The sequence below is a fragment of the Acomys minous genome (assembly GCF_964271855.1).
Source record: "Acomys minous genome assembly, chromosome: 1".
In the NCBI taxonomy this organism is placed as follows: domain Eukaryota; kingdom Metazoa; phylum Chordata; class Mammalia; order Rodentia; family Muridae; genus Acomys; species Acomys minous.
Window position 1 is genome coordinate 12,725,001 of NC_140483.1, and position 15,000 is coordinate 12,740,000.

The window sequence follows — 15,000 nt, forward strand, 5'->3', positions numbered from 1 at the left end:
TACACACACCCACGTGCGTGCATACACACACACACACACACACACACACACACCACGAATCAAAGCTTCTTTCAATATCTGAAACTCTAATGGGGACTTTCAGCCTGACCACAGCTATGCAATACTTGAGAGGGTTTCAAAAGGCGAGCAGACCATTCCAGCCAGCCTCCTGCTCCTGAGGTCACTCTGCCGGCAGGGAGAACACCAGACAAGTCTGCAGGCTTCCTTGTGCAGGCATGCTCTGCCCCCAGCCAGTTAGGACTCATCACATAGGTCTCTCGGTGGACGTGGAACGTCCTTCAGGAGCCCCAGGTACACTTCTCTTTGAACCCCTTCCCAGCCTCCCTGAGGACCCCACCAGCTGTAATACATCTCAAAAGGTCGCTTCTCACCACAGCCTGTCATCCTGGTTGAGCTCTTTCTCCTACCTAGAATCTGCTCTGGGCTGTCAAGTTACGTTGAAAATTGCCATGAAGTCTACCTACCAATCTTCTATTAATACTCAATCATATTAAAACTCTTCTGTGCTCACTAAATATACTGCCTTTTATCCTGCCTTACTTTCAATCTAAGTCTACCAGACTCTATCAGCCTTTTTTTTCCCCACAGGTGCAACTATTTCTTGGGCCACTTATAAGAAGTTAGGATTAGCTAGTAACACACAAAGTATCAGCTGAAGAATATTCTGTGAGAAGGTTAATCATACATAAAATATGCTGGCACTCATTCAATACCAGATAATCATTTCCTAAAATAATCAACACAAGGGGGTTACACAGTAAGTTGCGGTTATTTTAATTAAAACAAAAGGGGATTATACATGAAAAATACTGTTTTATAAGCAAGAAACCTACTGGTTTTTGTTGTCTTATAACATAACCATTCCTATATAAACAGATTAAGAGCTGTGGTAGCACATGCCTGTAATCCCAGCACTCTGGCGGATCTCTGAGTTTGAGGCCAGCCTGGTCTACTTTTGTCATGGTTCTCATCAAAGTCACTCAAAAGAAACTTCTGGTCTGTCTTCCTCCTAACACCAGCTCCCTGCTACCTTTAATGTCTTTGAACCATGCGCTCATTAGCATGTACTGAGGGCCTGTTGTGCAGACACAGGTCAAGTAAAAGGAACACATATGATTACTAACACACCACTGAAGTATGGAAGATCAAGAATAAGGAGTGTTGGGCTGGAGAGATAGCTCAGTGATTAAGAGACCTGGCTGCTCTTCCAGAACACTCCAATTCAGTTTCCAGCACCCACACGGTTGCTCATAACTGTAACTCTGTCCCAGTTTGCTTTGGGCTTCTATGGGCACTGCACGTGCATGGTACACAGAGATACATGTAGGCAAAACACCCATACACATAAAAATAAATAAAATGTTTTTTTTAAAGGAGTAAGGAGTTTACGCTTTATTGCTGGGGAAGTCATTAGAGCAGTTTTGCGTGATTTGATTTCAGGTAATTGCAAATCAATTATAGGAAATAAAGACTGAGTATTCCTTACCCAAGAGGCTTAGGACTACAAATGTTCCAGAATTCACTTTATTTCTGTATTCTGGGGCATTTGCAAATATCCATGAAAATCTTATTAAAGAGATTCAAGTATAAACATAAAATTTATGTTTTTATGTATCTAATACACATACCATCCATAAAGGTTGCATTTTTAACTGCTACACTTCACATGAGGTCAGATGTGAAATTTACTACTCATGTCCTCCCGTCCACATTCAGGATTTCAGATTTTGGAGGTTGTTTTGTTTGTTCTGCTTTGTTTCTATGTGCTTAAAGCTTAGCTGGGTACTGTAGCTCACACCTATAACCTCAGCACCCAGGACACTGAGGCACAAGGATCATCCCAAGTTCCAGGCCACTCTGGCTTACATAGGAAAGCCCTATATGAAGGGGGGAAAGACCTAAAACTCACATTAGATGATCTACTCCAAATAGCCTCAAATCACAATGTAAGAAACTTAAAATCCACGCTTTCCTCGCTTCTCTCCTGGAGCAGCTTATCTGCACATTCCCTCATGTTGAAGCCATCCCTACAATTTTAGACTAACTCAGACATACAACCTCCTCCAGCTGCTCCTACCCAAACACCCAACTACAGAAGAGGTAAATGCTCTCTGCCAGTCAAGCACTCACTCCCCCACCCCACATCGCACTCCCTGAGCTTGCTGAGCTCTTGCACACAGCAATTGCAATCTGTGTCTGCCTGAGTGAACTAATGACACTGAGTCAGAGATTTAGCACTCATGAAAATTTACAGGAGACTAAACATGAGGATAGTATGCATGCCTCAAGAAACATTTACCTATAAGCACATAGCATTACTTCGAAGTGAGCTTTTTCAAAGCTAGACAGTGTCCCAAATGAAGGGATGAGCACTGTCTATCTGGAGACAAATTTAAAACCGTACTTGTCAACTGTACCTAAACTGATTCTGTCAAAGTCCAAACACATCATCCAGAGCAATGTCCCTTGAGGTCACTCTGCTGTCAGCAGCTGTCATAGTCACAAATAAATAAAAAATAAAAGGTACTTAATGAAGTCTTCCTGTCTGCAACTATGCTGTGCAATTAATGTTGCGGTGAGACTAACGCCCCTGAAGTAGGCACTGCTACTCTGTGATTACATGAACGTACTGTTAAATATTTCATTTTGCCTTTCACGCAGAGAGATGGCGAAGTCCAATGGAGTGGAGCTGGCTGTGTCCAGGAAGACACAAAAGGACACAACTGTGTTAGGAGAAAAGACCAAACACCCTAAGTGAGCCCCCTCATTAGATTCCGCAGGAGCACGCAGACGGAAGGCAGGATGACCAGATGCTCTCTCTTCCACATGCCGACATCGGTGTTTTGAATCTTTTGGTCACTTCCTGTAGGTAGCTAAAACTTCTGAAATTGAATGTACCTTTGACACAAAAAGGATTAATTTCATTGAGTGAGATAACAAAGGAACTTGGTATCTGGCTGAGGAGTTTATTGTGCTGTATTAGAGGTCTGTCTTGAAGAATCCTGGAGAGGTAAAAACAGTTGTTCAGAAATAACAAAAGGAACACACAATTTTGTATAGACTGGAGCAAAAATAACAATCAAGGTGAGCATTGCATCATCTCAAGAAAAAAAGACTGGAGATAAAAGGTCTAAGTGCACCTGACCAAATGGCTGAAAGAAAATAAAAGAAAGGAAGGAGCATAAACATCTGTGGTTCTGGCTCTAAAGGGCAACAACCAAAACACCAAAGATCCTAGACATCGTTAAATAACAGTGTTGGTGGCCAGCGAGACAGCTCAACAGATAAGTGCTTGCTGTGCATGCCTGACAGGCCAAGCTGGATCCCTGCAAGTTGTCCTGTTCTGTATCCATGACACTCAGAAAGGAGCCTGAAATGCCGAGTGTATTCACTTAACATGCGTTGAACATGGACTGTCCCCAAACAGCCATCATGAGAAAAACATGAAGAGGCATGATCCAATTCTGAGTCCACTGAGATCAGTCCTCACTGTGCTCTCCATATGAGCAGTCCTGAGTGTGCAAGAAGAGATGCCCCAACTCACACCAGCTACACTTCCTCAGGTCCTTTTGTACCATCAAACCAACTAGAAATGGTGCAGAACAAGCCCAGCCATTTCAGTTTTCCTGTCTTCAGTATTCCCCGGTGCCTCTATTCCATCCTTTGTTTTCAACACCATCTCCTTCAAAGCCTGTTTAAAAGTGCCCACCACTGCAGGAGACTAATCAGACAGCCCTCATAAAGAAGGCAACTATCGAGCCCTTTCTCCCTGGGAAGGAGACAGATCTGCGGAGCGCTTGACAGTAGTAGACGGTAATCTTTTTAAAGGTCACAGATGTTTCCTTTACCTAGGGGCAGGTAACCAACTGCCTTTCAGTGGGAACTTGGTAAGAACTTAGCCAATTTTCTCACTTAGTATGCACTTAAATAGAAAATATCTGTTTTCTTTTTCTACTTCAACAATTAGTTACATTCTGGAGAGAATTTTTAAGATTTATTTTTATTTATGTACATGTGTGTATGAGAGAGAGTATATGCCACAAGTGTGCAGGTGCCTGTTGGGGTCAGCAGTGAGCATCAAGTCCCCAGGCAGGTGCTGTTCTGAGCTATCTGATTTGAGCGCTGGGAAGCCAATTCCAGTCCCCTGGAAGAGCCCTTTACCACTGAGTCCTCTCCCTGGCCTCTGAAGAACAATATCTCAAGTTATCGCTAGCCATTAGCCAAAATAACACAGCAACTGTTTGCTCTGCAGGGTACAGAAATATCACAACCCATGCTATGGGCTTGCAAGCTTGAGCGGACTGCGCACGCGCAAACAGCTAGTTCAGATCTCACTTCAGTAGACCAGCCAGGAACAAAGTACTGAGCCAACTCTGAGCTTCCAACTCTGTTGAATGAAATGGAAAGATCAACAGGGAGATTAGCTAGACAGCTCTCTGGGTCACTGGGCTGTGTTAGGCAAAGAGGCTCTGTAGAGAAGCCTTCTGCCTGACTGACCTACGAGGGGAGACAGGTTCCCGTTCCCACCCCTCCTTACCACTGCCAACTCCAGGTTTTCAAACAGTTTGTACCACAGTGGAAGATCAGTGAAGCACCTTAGCCATCTTTTTTGGGTTTCTGTTGTTGTTTTTGGTTTTTTGTTGTTGTTTGTTTGTTTCTGGTTTTTTTGTTTTTGTTTTTGTTTTTTTTTTTTTTTTTTTTTTTGGTTTTTGAGACAGGATCTCTCTGTGTAGCCTTGGCTGTCCTGGAATCGCTTTGTAGACCAGGCTGACCTCAAACTCACAGTGATCCACCTGCCTCCACCTCCCGAGTACTGGGATTAAAGGCGTGCAGCACCACGCCTGGCTTTTGTTTTGTTTTGGTAGCCATCTTTTTAAATTTGGGTACTTTATAATTGTTCAATGTGGTTTTCTATAATATTACTTTTCTATAGGGCTTTTAGTTGATATGTTTGAACTTTACCTAAATTTCTTAGCTCCGAGGGATCTGATATCTCTGGCCTCCACAGGCACCTACGCTCAAATGCACATACCTTCTCACACACACACACACACACACACTCTCTCTCTCTCTCTCTCTCTCTCTCTCTCTCTCTCTCTCTCTCTCTCCCTCTTCCTCTCCCTCTCTCTAAATTTTTCTAAGACAGCAACCAACATGTGTTTCAGAAGTTCAGGAGTGATGACGAGTCAACTGGACATTTATTTTTGACAATTTGGTGGTAGTATAATCTAAATAAAACAAGCTCTAAATTATTTTACATAGAAAAAAGCTACAACAACCAAAATGTATACTTGCTAAGTTTCTTACCCACAATCTAAAACTAAGACTTTGCTTTTCTCTGATTAAGCAGTATTTAGTGTTTTAATAATGCTGTCTCCTTAATGCTTCCTGCTTCCCTAAAGAGCACCTATGACCAAAACTTCTACATTCAATACGCTGTAGAATATTAAAAGTCTTATTTAGCACTCCAAAGAAAAATACATTTCAAATGTGGCCATTTCACCTACGTCTTCTCAATTCTGATTAGAGAAAAATGTGTGCCGCACACTATCAAAGCCCAGTGTTTAAGTAGTGTCTGGCTTGATTAAGTGGCATGAGCTGAAAGAACACTCTGGATTCCTAAGCTCTTACGTCCCATGCCTCTCATTCAGAGACCCTTGTTAGTGAGAAATCCAGGGAGAGGTTTATAGCACGTGACAATGTATCTGACCAGCATGCCCTGCTACTCAGTTATCCTGTCTGAGCTGAAGGAAGCTGACTTCGCAAGGGCTCCCTCCATGTTAAGACAGCTTTTAGAAGCCTTTAAAGGAGGGCCACACTGCAGGAGATCACCAGGAGACAACAGCAACAGTATCCCTTAAGAGCTTTGGCACAGAAAGTCCTCATTGTCCCTGGAGTCTGCTAGGAAGAGGGGACTGCCAGCTACAATAGTACAATAGTAAGGATGGCCTTCCTAGGCCTCTTCCACAAAAGCTAATTCACTTGAATTTTTAAAATATGGAGCAGCACATACTTGCTTACAGTTCTTTATACCAAGTTTAGCTTCTCTGAAAGGAAAAAAAAGAACGGAGAAACTTTTAAATGTGTTTCACACGTAATATAATTGAAGTCACAAGGCCACAAAACTGAAGCACATGAAAAGTGAGATCTTTTGCACATTTTAAAAAACAGATGATTCAACAGCCTTTGAGAATTACAATTCTCTAAAGATCAGAACTCATCTTTAAAAACTTAACCCAAACTTTGTTCTGGAATAAAACCCAATATATGCTACCTTCTTAGGTTTCTATTCCACTGGAAGGAATTCTTTCAGAGCTCAGGACAGCCACACAGGCTCTATGCTCCACATATGTAACTTTAAAACAATTTCAGCTTGGAAAATTTTGGCAAATAAAACTAGACCTTTGAAAATAAAGTATGTAAGCAGAAGTTAGGCTCTGCAAAAAGCAAAACTGCAGAAACAGAAAAGGCGCTGACCAGGTGTCAAAGTGCTAAAGGAGTCACTGAGAGAACCATTAGCTGTACCAGATCCCAGAAGCTCAAAGAATCACATTTTGTTTTCCAGAACCACAAAACAGCTTCAAGTAATTACGCCCCTGCAGCACTGACAGAAAACACGCCACAAATCTAAAACTAAACCGTGGTCAGATGAACTGAGCTTTTTAAAATAAACTGCTGTGTCTGGAAAATATTATCTGTAGTATGATGACATTCAGCTTGATTGCACATGCAAAACAGTCACCAGCGGGCACATATAGCTATTTAAACATAATTAAAATGAAATCCTTTTTTTTTTTCAAGTTCAGTTCCTCACGCACAATAGGCATTGTGTACAAGACACTGTCAGATAATACAGGACCTCACCGTCTACAGCAGTGTGTCAAATGCTCCAATACAGGCAAATCCAACTCTCTGGCCTTCTGTATGGGGCAGTGGTGATCATGGGGTGTGGTGTTTTCATAGGTGATTTTTGCTTTTAATTTACTGTTTTAATAGCAGATAGAAGAGAATTTTTTACAATGCTGTTTTCTGGAAAGAGCAGCAAATGTATGTTCTTTCATTAAAACATATTCTTGTTGAATGTAACACTTCACAAAATGAAAGTAATACATAAAAGAAATCTTGGATAATTTTCAAGTGGGTGAGAATTTTTGTTTTGGATAATTACCTCCATCTCTCCAAATACAAACAACCCTTCTTAAATGAAGGTCAGGTGTCAACTATGAAATCAGTTTCTCCTCACTGAGGGGTGGAAATGCCACAGAACAAGAGATGCTAGCCATGGCAGGTATCTGAAACTGAGAGCGGTACCCTATGATTAGCCCCACTGTGATTCTCTACTTATTTTTAGTTAGCCTGCTAAAATGCATCTTCACTTCTGGCTTTGTAACCAATTATCACTTCATGTACCACAAAAAGAAAAACTACTTGAGTCGGCTATTTGGTAAGAAAATGCACGAATACCATTTATTCCTATATATTTAATATAATGCAAAGCAAACCAAAGAATGCACTTGATGCCACAAAACTACATTTGAAAGGGTTAGAGCTGTAAAATAATAAATTATATATACTTTAGCACATCAAGGCAATTAGCCTATGTTCTGAATGCACCTCTTTTCATCAGCATGATGCTTTTCCTGATAAACTGGTTAGTTTTCCAAAGTAATAACAAAATAGAACAAAACCTTACTCATATTAGAATAAAAACCCAAGCATATTAAAAGCTAAATATGAAAACCACAGTTAAGAAAATGGTTTTAAAGCAGGAATAGTCACCCATGCCTGCTATCCCAGCACTCCAGATGCTGATGCAGGAGGACTGCTATGAGCTAAAGGGGCAGCCTGGGCTACAGAGTAGGTACCATACCAGCCAGGTACTGCATAGCAAGATCCTGTCTCAAAGAACTAAAATATACCGAGAGCTTGACTAGCATGTATACAAGGTCTTGGGTTGTACCACACACACAGTTTTATTTTCAAGTACCCTAGTAACCAAGCATAAAAGCACTTACAACATGACGCTTGGGTGCTGAAGAGATGGCTTAGCCATTAAGAGAACTTGTTATTCTTGCAGAGGTCCTGGATTCAATTCCCAACACCCACACAGCAGTTTACAACCATTCCTAACTCCAGTTCTAGGGGATCTGATGACCTCTTCTGACCTCCGTGGGCACTAGGCGCACATATGGTACACAGACATGCATGCAAGGAAAACACTCATATACATAAAGTAAACCTTTTGTAAAAAGACCACAAGGCTGCTAAAGGAAAATGCATACATTTTTATGTGTCACAGAGTTAGGAATCTCATGTTTAATCACTGTTGCTAATTCAGGAATTTTATCTACTAGCACCTTTTCCCAGCCAACACTGTATTAACCCCTTCCTTCACAAACAGTCACCCTCACCTTCCAAGAATTGGAATTCTATCACCCCCCAGTTACAGTTGATGAAGCTGAGAGACAAAGTCTTCTTAAACATTTGGGATTACTAACACTGTGCAAAAATCCAAAGCTAGTACGCCGTGCATACTACACCTATTCTATTAAGACTCTACTGACATCAGAAAAGTAGTCAAAACATCCATACTACTAAGTGACTTTAGTCACAAGGGTCATAACTTTTTATAAGAATTCTGATGATTTGCTACGTAGTTGAGAGGAAAACATCCCTACATAAAACAGAATGGAAAACAAATACCAACGACGCCTTCATAGTAAACTGATCTTTCAGGAAGAAATCAGACTGCAATAAAATATACCTATTTTTTCCCTTTACTGTTCAGGGAAAGCTGATAAGAAACCTGCAAAACTCTTTCTTTACACAACAGTCAAGTAAAAACACAAGAAATGAAAAGGTTAACAGAACGTACTACCATCATCAAGGTATGTACTTCAGAATAGTCACATCACAAACCTAACTCAGTAAGCGAGCCAACAACTCCAAATTCCTCGACTCTTACCAATACAAACCACCCCTAGGCCATCTAAACTCGAATAATCAAATTACTGTGAGTGTGTACAAGGGAGGAAAATTTAGGACACCCTCCACAACACAAGAGGGCAAGGAGACAAAATAGTATATCCTGCACTTGTACGTACAAAAAACAACAAAATAGAGCACACACACACACACAAATTTTATCACTCTATTCCACGGATTTTTACAAAAGCAAAAAAGCGGTTTTAAGTTTTTGTTCTGTTTTCTTAAATAAGTGACACTATGGATTGAGGAGAATTTACAAACGGATATGCACTGTTCAAAGAACATGTAAAAAATTATTATTTAAAAAAAAAACTTAAATTGATTGCAAGACTGATCTTGCCTGAGAGAAATTATAGCAGCCATGAGGATATATAAACACACGACTGCAGAAACCACCACAACCAGCCAGATCTTGCGCTCGCTAAGGAAAACGGGCTTTTCAGAAACAACTCCATCCAACCCTGCAGGTCACCTGTGGTCTGATGGTCAAATCAGATGTCTAAAGAATTCACTCATCTTTCTTAATAGGTCTTGCAGAACAAGCGGTGGGAGTGGGGCACAGAAGTTTACCTGCGAACTAAAACTTCTAAGGCTGCGTTTACTAAAACCTGTTTCCCCAAAGAGATAAGGTGACTGACTTGGCTGCTATCGCCAACATCAGATCGAAATTCAAGTTTAAAAAAAAAAAAGAAAAGAAAAGAAAGAAAGAAAAAAAGAGGAGGAGGCAAGTTTTTTCACTTAAGTAAAAAGCTTAAACAAGTAAAAAGAAAGAAAAGGCTCAGAGCAAGGCTCCCGGTTCCTCGGCTCTTGACCTTCAAAACAAGCCCCCACAGGGTCTCAATCCGAGAAGCAAAGTTTGGAGCAGCAGCCACGGCTGCGGCACTGACCTGCGGGGCAGCACCGCGACCCTCGGAGGGGGCCGCGCGGGACGAAGCCTCGGTGTCCCGATGCCCCGAGCTCGACAGGTTCGGCGGACCCTGTCGCCGCCCCGGTCCCGCACACTTCCGGGACCCTCGCCCCGGCCGCAGCTCGCCCACCCGCTTACCGGCATCATTTTGGAACCGAACCGCATGGAACCGGGGGTCCAGCCGCGGCCTGGCCGAGGAGAAGTGGCCCGGGGGGTCGCGGGGCCCGGGGAAGCGGAGCGAGGACGAGGCCGCGCGCTCGGTGGCCGACCTGTTGCGAGGGAGCGGCGCGCGAGCCCCCTCAGCCGACCGGGACGCCGTGGAGCCCTGGGCCCACTCCCGCGCCGGTCACCGGGCTGCGGCTTTGTCTCGGCGGTCCCGACTCCTTCCTCCTCCTCACCGAAACCAACTAATCTCGGCCGGGCCCCCACCGAGGCGCGCTGGCCCCGCCCCCTACAAGGCCCCGCCTACGGCGCGCCCGGAGGCTTGAGGAAAGGGAGGGGAGCGGCGGACCGGGGCAGCGAAGGCGCATGCGCAGATTCTGGGGGCGGTGCCAGAGGGGGTGGGAACCTTTTCGCGTGGGGACGAAAGTGCAGGCCGGCGGCGTAGCTGCTCCGGAGCGCGCCTCCAGGCGGAGCCAAGGAGCGGGAAGGCGGCGCCTGAGGAGAACAATAATCGTAAAACACTGGGAAGGAGCCCAGGGCTGTGTCCCTCACCTTGGTAGTTCCGAATTGCTCAAGAGTTGAGCCCTTCCTCTCAGGAACCGTGAGCCTGCCGTAAGGCGCCGGACGCAAGAGGCCAGGGCGGCAACACCTCACACACCTGACTCTCCCCACAAAATGGAGCCGAGGGAGTCCGCCTGGGCAGAAGCACGTTCTTCACAGAAGGCGCTCTTGGATTTGTCCTTCCTTCCACTCCTCAAGCAAATGTCCAAGGCCTCGTGCACAAGTCCTGTTACCTGCTATAATGTGAGAAGAAAAAGTGCTTCAGCATTAGTGACGTGGTAGGTTTTGTGTATGCTTTGAACAATCCAGTCAGTCAAAGGATTTGAAAATGTTGTAAACCAGCTTTCTGAGGTGCTGCTCATCGGCTCGCCACACCCTGCAAACACTCAACACGAGGATCATCTTTTAATGCGCTGGAAGCTCAGGCTGGGAACATTGAAGTGGTTCACTTTTGACAGGTCAGCAGAGCTAGGTGAGGAGCCTGCCCTCTTCCACCTTACAGAAAGCGACCCCAGAAGCTCATTTCAAGTGAAGTTGCCCATGCAAGCTCACTTGGAATTCCAAATCATTACACAAAATTCCCCAAGACAAAACGAAATGAAGCACCTGAATTTATGTAGTTTCAAGAATAGAGCCAGATGAATGTGGTAGCATACAGTTGTAATCTCAGCACTTATGAGGCTGAGGCAGGTGGATTGTTGTAGTTCAAGGCCAGCCTGAGCTGAAAGACCAGTAAGACCTTACCTCAAAAAACACTTTTTAAATTAAATTAAAAATTGGCATGTGAGCGGGGTACGGTGGTGCACACTTGTAATCTCAGCACTCAGAGAGGCAGAGGCAGGCGCGTCCCTGTGAATTTGAGGCTAGCCTGGTCTACAAAGCAAGTCCAGGATGGCCAAGGCTACACGGAGAAACCTTGTCTTGGAAAGAAAAAACAATGGCCTGTGGCACAGACTTATATTCCCAAGTACTCAGAGGGTTGAAGCAAAAAGATCCCAGATTTAAGGCCTGCCTGGGCAGCTTAGCAGCATAGGTCTCAAAATACAAACTGAAAAAAAGAATCTGGAGACATGCATAGCTCAGTAATAGGAAGTTTGTTTAATATGAATAAACTCCTGGTTTTAATTTGAAGTATAGCAGCAAGAGTGAACAATCATCGTTTGGAGTAGTGCTATGTACTTGTCATCACAGTCCTGCAAAGCCTGAGGCAGGATGAATTGGAGTCTAAGGCCAGCCTGGGCTACATGCCCTGCCTCCAAATAAATGAACAACAAATAAAAAATAATTTTTTCTTATTTTAACATATCCCTTACCAAAATCACCATCAAACTCCAAATTGACATCATCCCATCTATTATACCTAAATATGAATTATGCCTGCTGCAACTTAGAATGTTCAAACAAGACCTAGCTTAGAGTCTATTTTAAGAATATCCAAAATTAAGTAATGGAAACCCAGACTTTCATTTATTCAGTAAAATTTGTCAAAACATTCTATGTACTAGGTATTCTAAGTGCTGTAGATGCATTAGTGAACAAAACAAAGTTGAATGGACAATAAAGCCAGTATTTTAAGTATTTTGATAATAAATACAAACCAATTATATTTATTGGGGGGAGAAATAGACTGTAAAAGGATAAGACTTAGAGATGTATTTTTTTAATAGAATATTCAAAACAGGCCTCACTGAAAAGCACACACTTGAAGGAAGTGAAGGAATAAACTGCATAAGTTAGCCCCAGAGAGAGGAGCCTGCTTAGCGTGCTCAGGTCCACCAAAAAGGCCAAGATAGCTAAGGAGGGTAGTAGGATATAAAATCGGATGATGCAAAGGGTTGAGTAGGGCCTAGAGAAGCAGCTTAGCTAAGAGCAATTGCTGCTCTTCCAACAGACCTGGATTTGGTTCTCAGCATCCACAAAGCAGGTAACAACGGTCTTTAACTCTAGTTCTGGGAAAACCCGATGCCCTCTTCTGGCCACTACAGGCATTGCATGCACATGGCACAAACATGCAGGCAAAATGAAAGGTCCTGTGGGCTATTATTATAATTTTTATTATTGTTGTTGCTGTTATATTTACTAAGAAAAATAGGGGAACAATGAGAAAAGGCTTTTAGCAGAAAAGCGCTGTGCACTATCATATTTTATTAGGCTCATTCCAGCTACTAGAAAGGAAAAAAAAAAAAGACTGAAAGTTAGAGAATTGGTAGGAGGCCCTTGTAACACTGCCTGTAGCCAGGAGATGGGAGTAGCTTGGGTATGGGTGGTCACAGTGGGTGTGGTGACACGCTGTCAGGTGCAGGGTCTATTCTCTAACAGGTGGATCCACAGAGCTTCCACAAGGATTAGATACGGAATGTGAGAGAAGTCAAGAGTTACTCCAAGATCTTTGTCCTGAAGGATGAAAGTTGCCACAGACTGAAATGGGTAACATTCTAAGCGGAACAGGTTTCATAGAGGAGGAAGTCAGTCAGGAACATGTTAACTTCCAAAACCTTAACAAAAACTGAAAAAAGAAAGAAAAAGAAAAAAATTAATAATGAATGTTTGCACATTTGTGGGAAGTAAGCTCTTTTCAGCTACCTTCACACAGGGACTATTTTACGCTAGAAATCTCTCACATTCTACTTGTTATCGTGATTGCTTTCCTATAACAAAAGGCAGCCTGAGAAATAGTCTACATATAATCATCCAGAAAAAAAAAAACTCTTCTTGTTGTTATTTGAGGGTTTTTTTGTTGTTGTTTGGTTGCTTGGTTTGGTTTTTCAAGACAGGGTTTCTCTGCATAGCCTTAGCTGTCATGTACTCGCTCTGTAGATCAGGCTAGCCTCAAATTCACAGAGGTTTGCCTGCCTCCGCCTCCTGAGTGCCACCATTGCCCAGCTCAGTAAAAAAAATTCCTATGGGTCACAGTTGCTCTAGTTCTCAGTGGGTCAAGGAAGTGGGGACATCTCATTACTCCCAGAAAACTGGCCACACAACAGCACATCACGTTTAGTAGGAACACTGTCAACACTGGGTGGGCAATAATAATAAATTTAAATACATTGAAGGAGAAGAGATGACTCAGCGGCTGCTCCAGAGAACCGGGGTTCAATCCGCAGCACCCACATGGCGGTTCACAACTATCTGTAGCTCCAAAAGATCTGACACCCTCATAGAGATAGGACTGGTAGGCAAAACACCAATTCACATGAAGCAAGAATAAATGAATCATTAAAAACTAAAAACAACAACAAAACCTATTGCAGTGAGAACGGAAGCAAGGAGACAAGAATGTAAATAATAGTCTCTGGTTGTTTGTCTTTACTGCGTTTACACAAATGCCCTGCCCAAGGAAAGGGAGAGAGAAAGGGACAGTTGCTGGCAAGTTGTCCTGAAACTCACTTCCAGCCAACTGAGAACTTCCAGCTGCCAAATAGCAGCTATGTTTATAATTGAGGATTTTTTTTTTTAAATCATAGTAGCATGAAACCGAAGAAACCCTGTCTGTGCTTTCATTGACTCCCTTCAGTTCTGTGGAAGCCACTCATGGCTGTCAGGCAGCTCAGAAGCTGCCTTCCAAGTCTCACTTTTTCCATACTCCCACCTTTACCACTCACTCCTCTAAGAGCCTCATAATTTTGGATTTGACTCCAAGAAAGATAAATGAAATTACCACAAGCTGCTTGGGGAGGAGCTGCCTTCTCTCTCGACCTCACCCCACCCTTAGGCAGCAGGCAATTACCTATCTGTTTGGCTTGTGTCTTCTCCACAAAGCTCTTGCCCATTTCCCACAGATGCTCTAAACCTTGGCTCTTCTCCGCTCTCAGATGATGCTTTCTCATGTTACTTGGAGAGATGGAGACTACAGATCTTGCACCTTGGCAATTTCATTCTCCCCTTCAGGTGCCTTCCTCCCCCTCTTCCCACTTCTCTGATTGATTTGACTACCACACTCGTTCCTTCATATCATGGAGAACTGGGTTCAGGATTTCCCCTAGATACCAAAATCATCAGATGCTCAGTCACTTGCATGACGAGTATGGAGGCACATATCCATCAACCGGTCAAACAAACTGCATATATCCTGTACATATCTTTCAATGTGCTTTAAATCACCTATGTATTCCTCATATTATTTGGTACAATGTAAACTCCTTACAAATACTTACCATCCTATATTACTAAGAGAATAAGGATAAGAAAGGAAGGCTATACAAGTTCAAGTGTGACACATTTTTTTTCCTGAAAATATTCAGCTTGAGGTTGGTTGACTTTGCATATGCAGAGCCTGTAGATATGGAGAACAAACTGCCAGGCACTAGTCTGGATTTTTGAGGCAAGAGAGACCTCTCCCTTCTCGGAGTTTATACTCTGAG

At 43.1% G+C, this 15,000-nt stretch overlaps 1 protein-coding gene across 1 annotated transcript in view; it reads right to left on the reverse strand.

Annotated features, from left to right (window-relative positions):
• The window catches only part of TP53BP2 (tumor protein p53 binding protein 2), a 47,956-nt gene extending 37,638 nt beyond the window's left edge, over positions 1–10,318 (reverse strand). The window contains exon 1 of the mRNA XM_084783532.1: positions 10,055–10,318. Coding sequence (XP_084639658.1) covers positions 10,055–10,081 — 27 coding nt within the window. The 5' untranslated portion in view covers positions 10,082–10,318. The remainder of the gene's footprint in view (positions 1–10,054) is intronic.
• Positions 10,319–15,000: the final 4,682 nt, after the last annotated feature.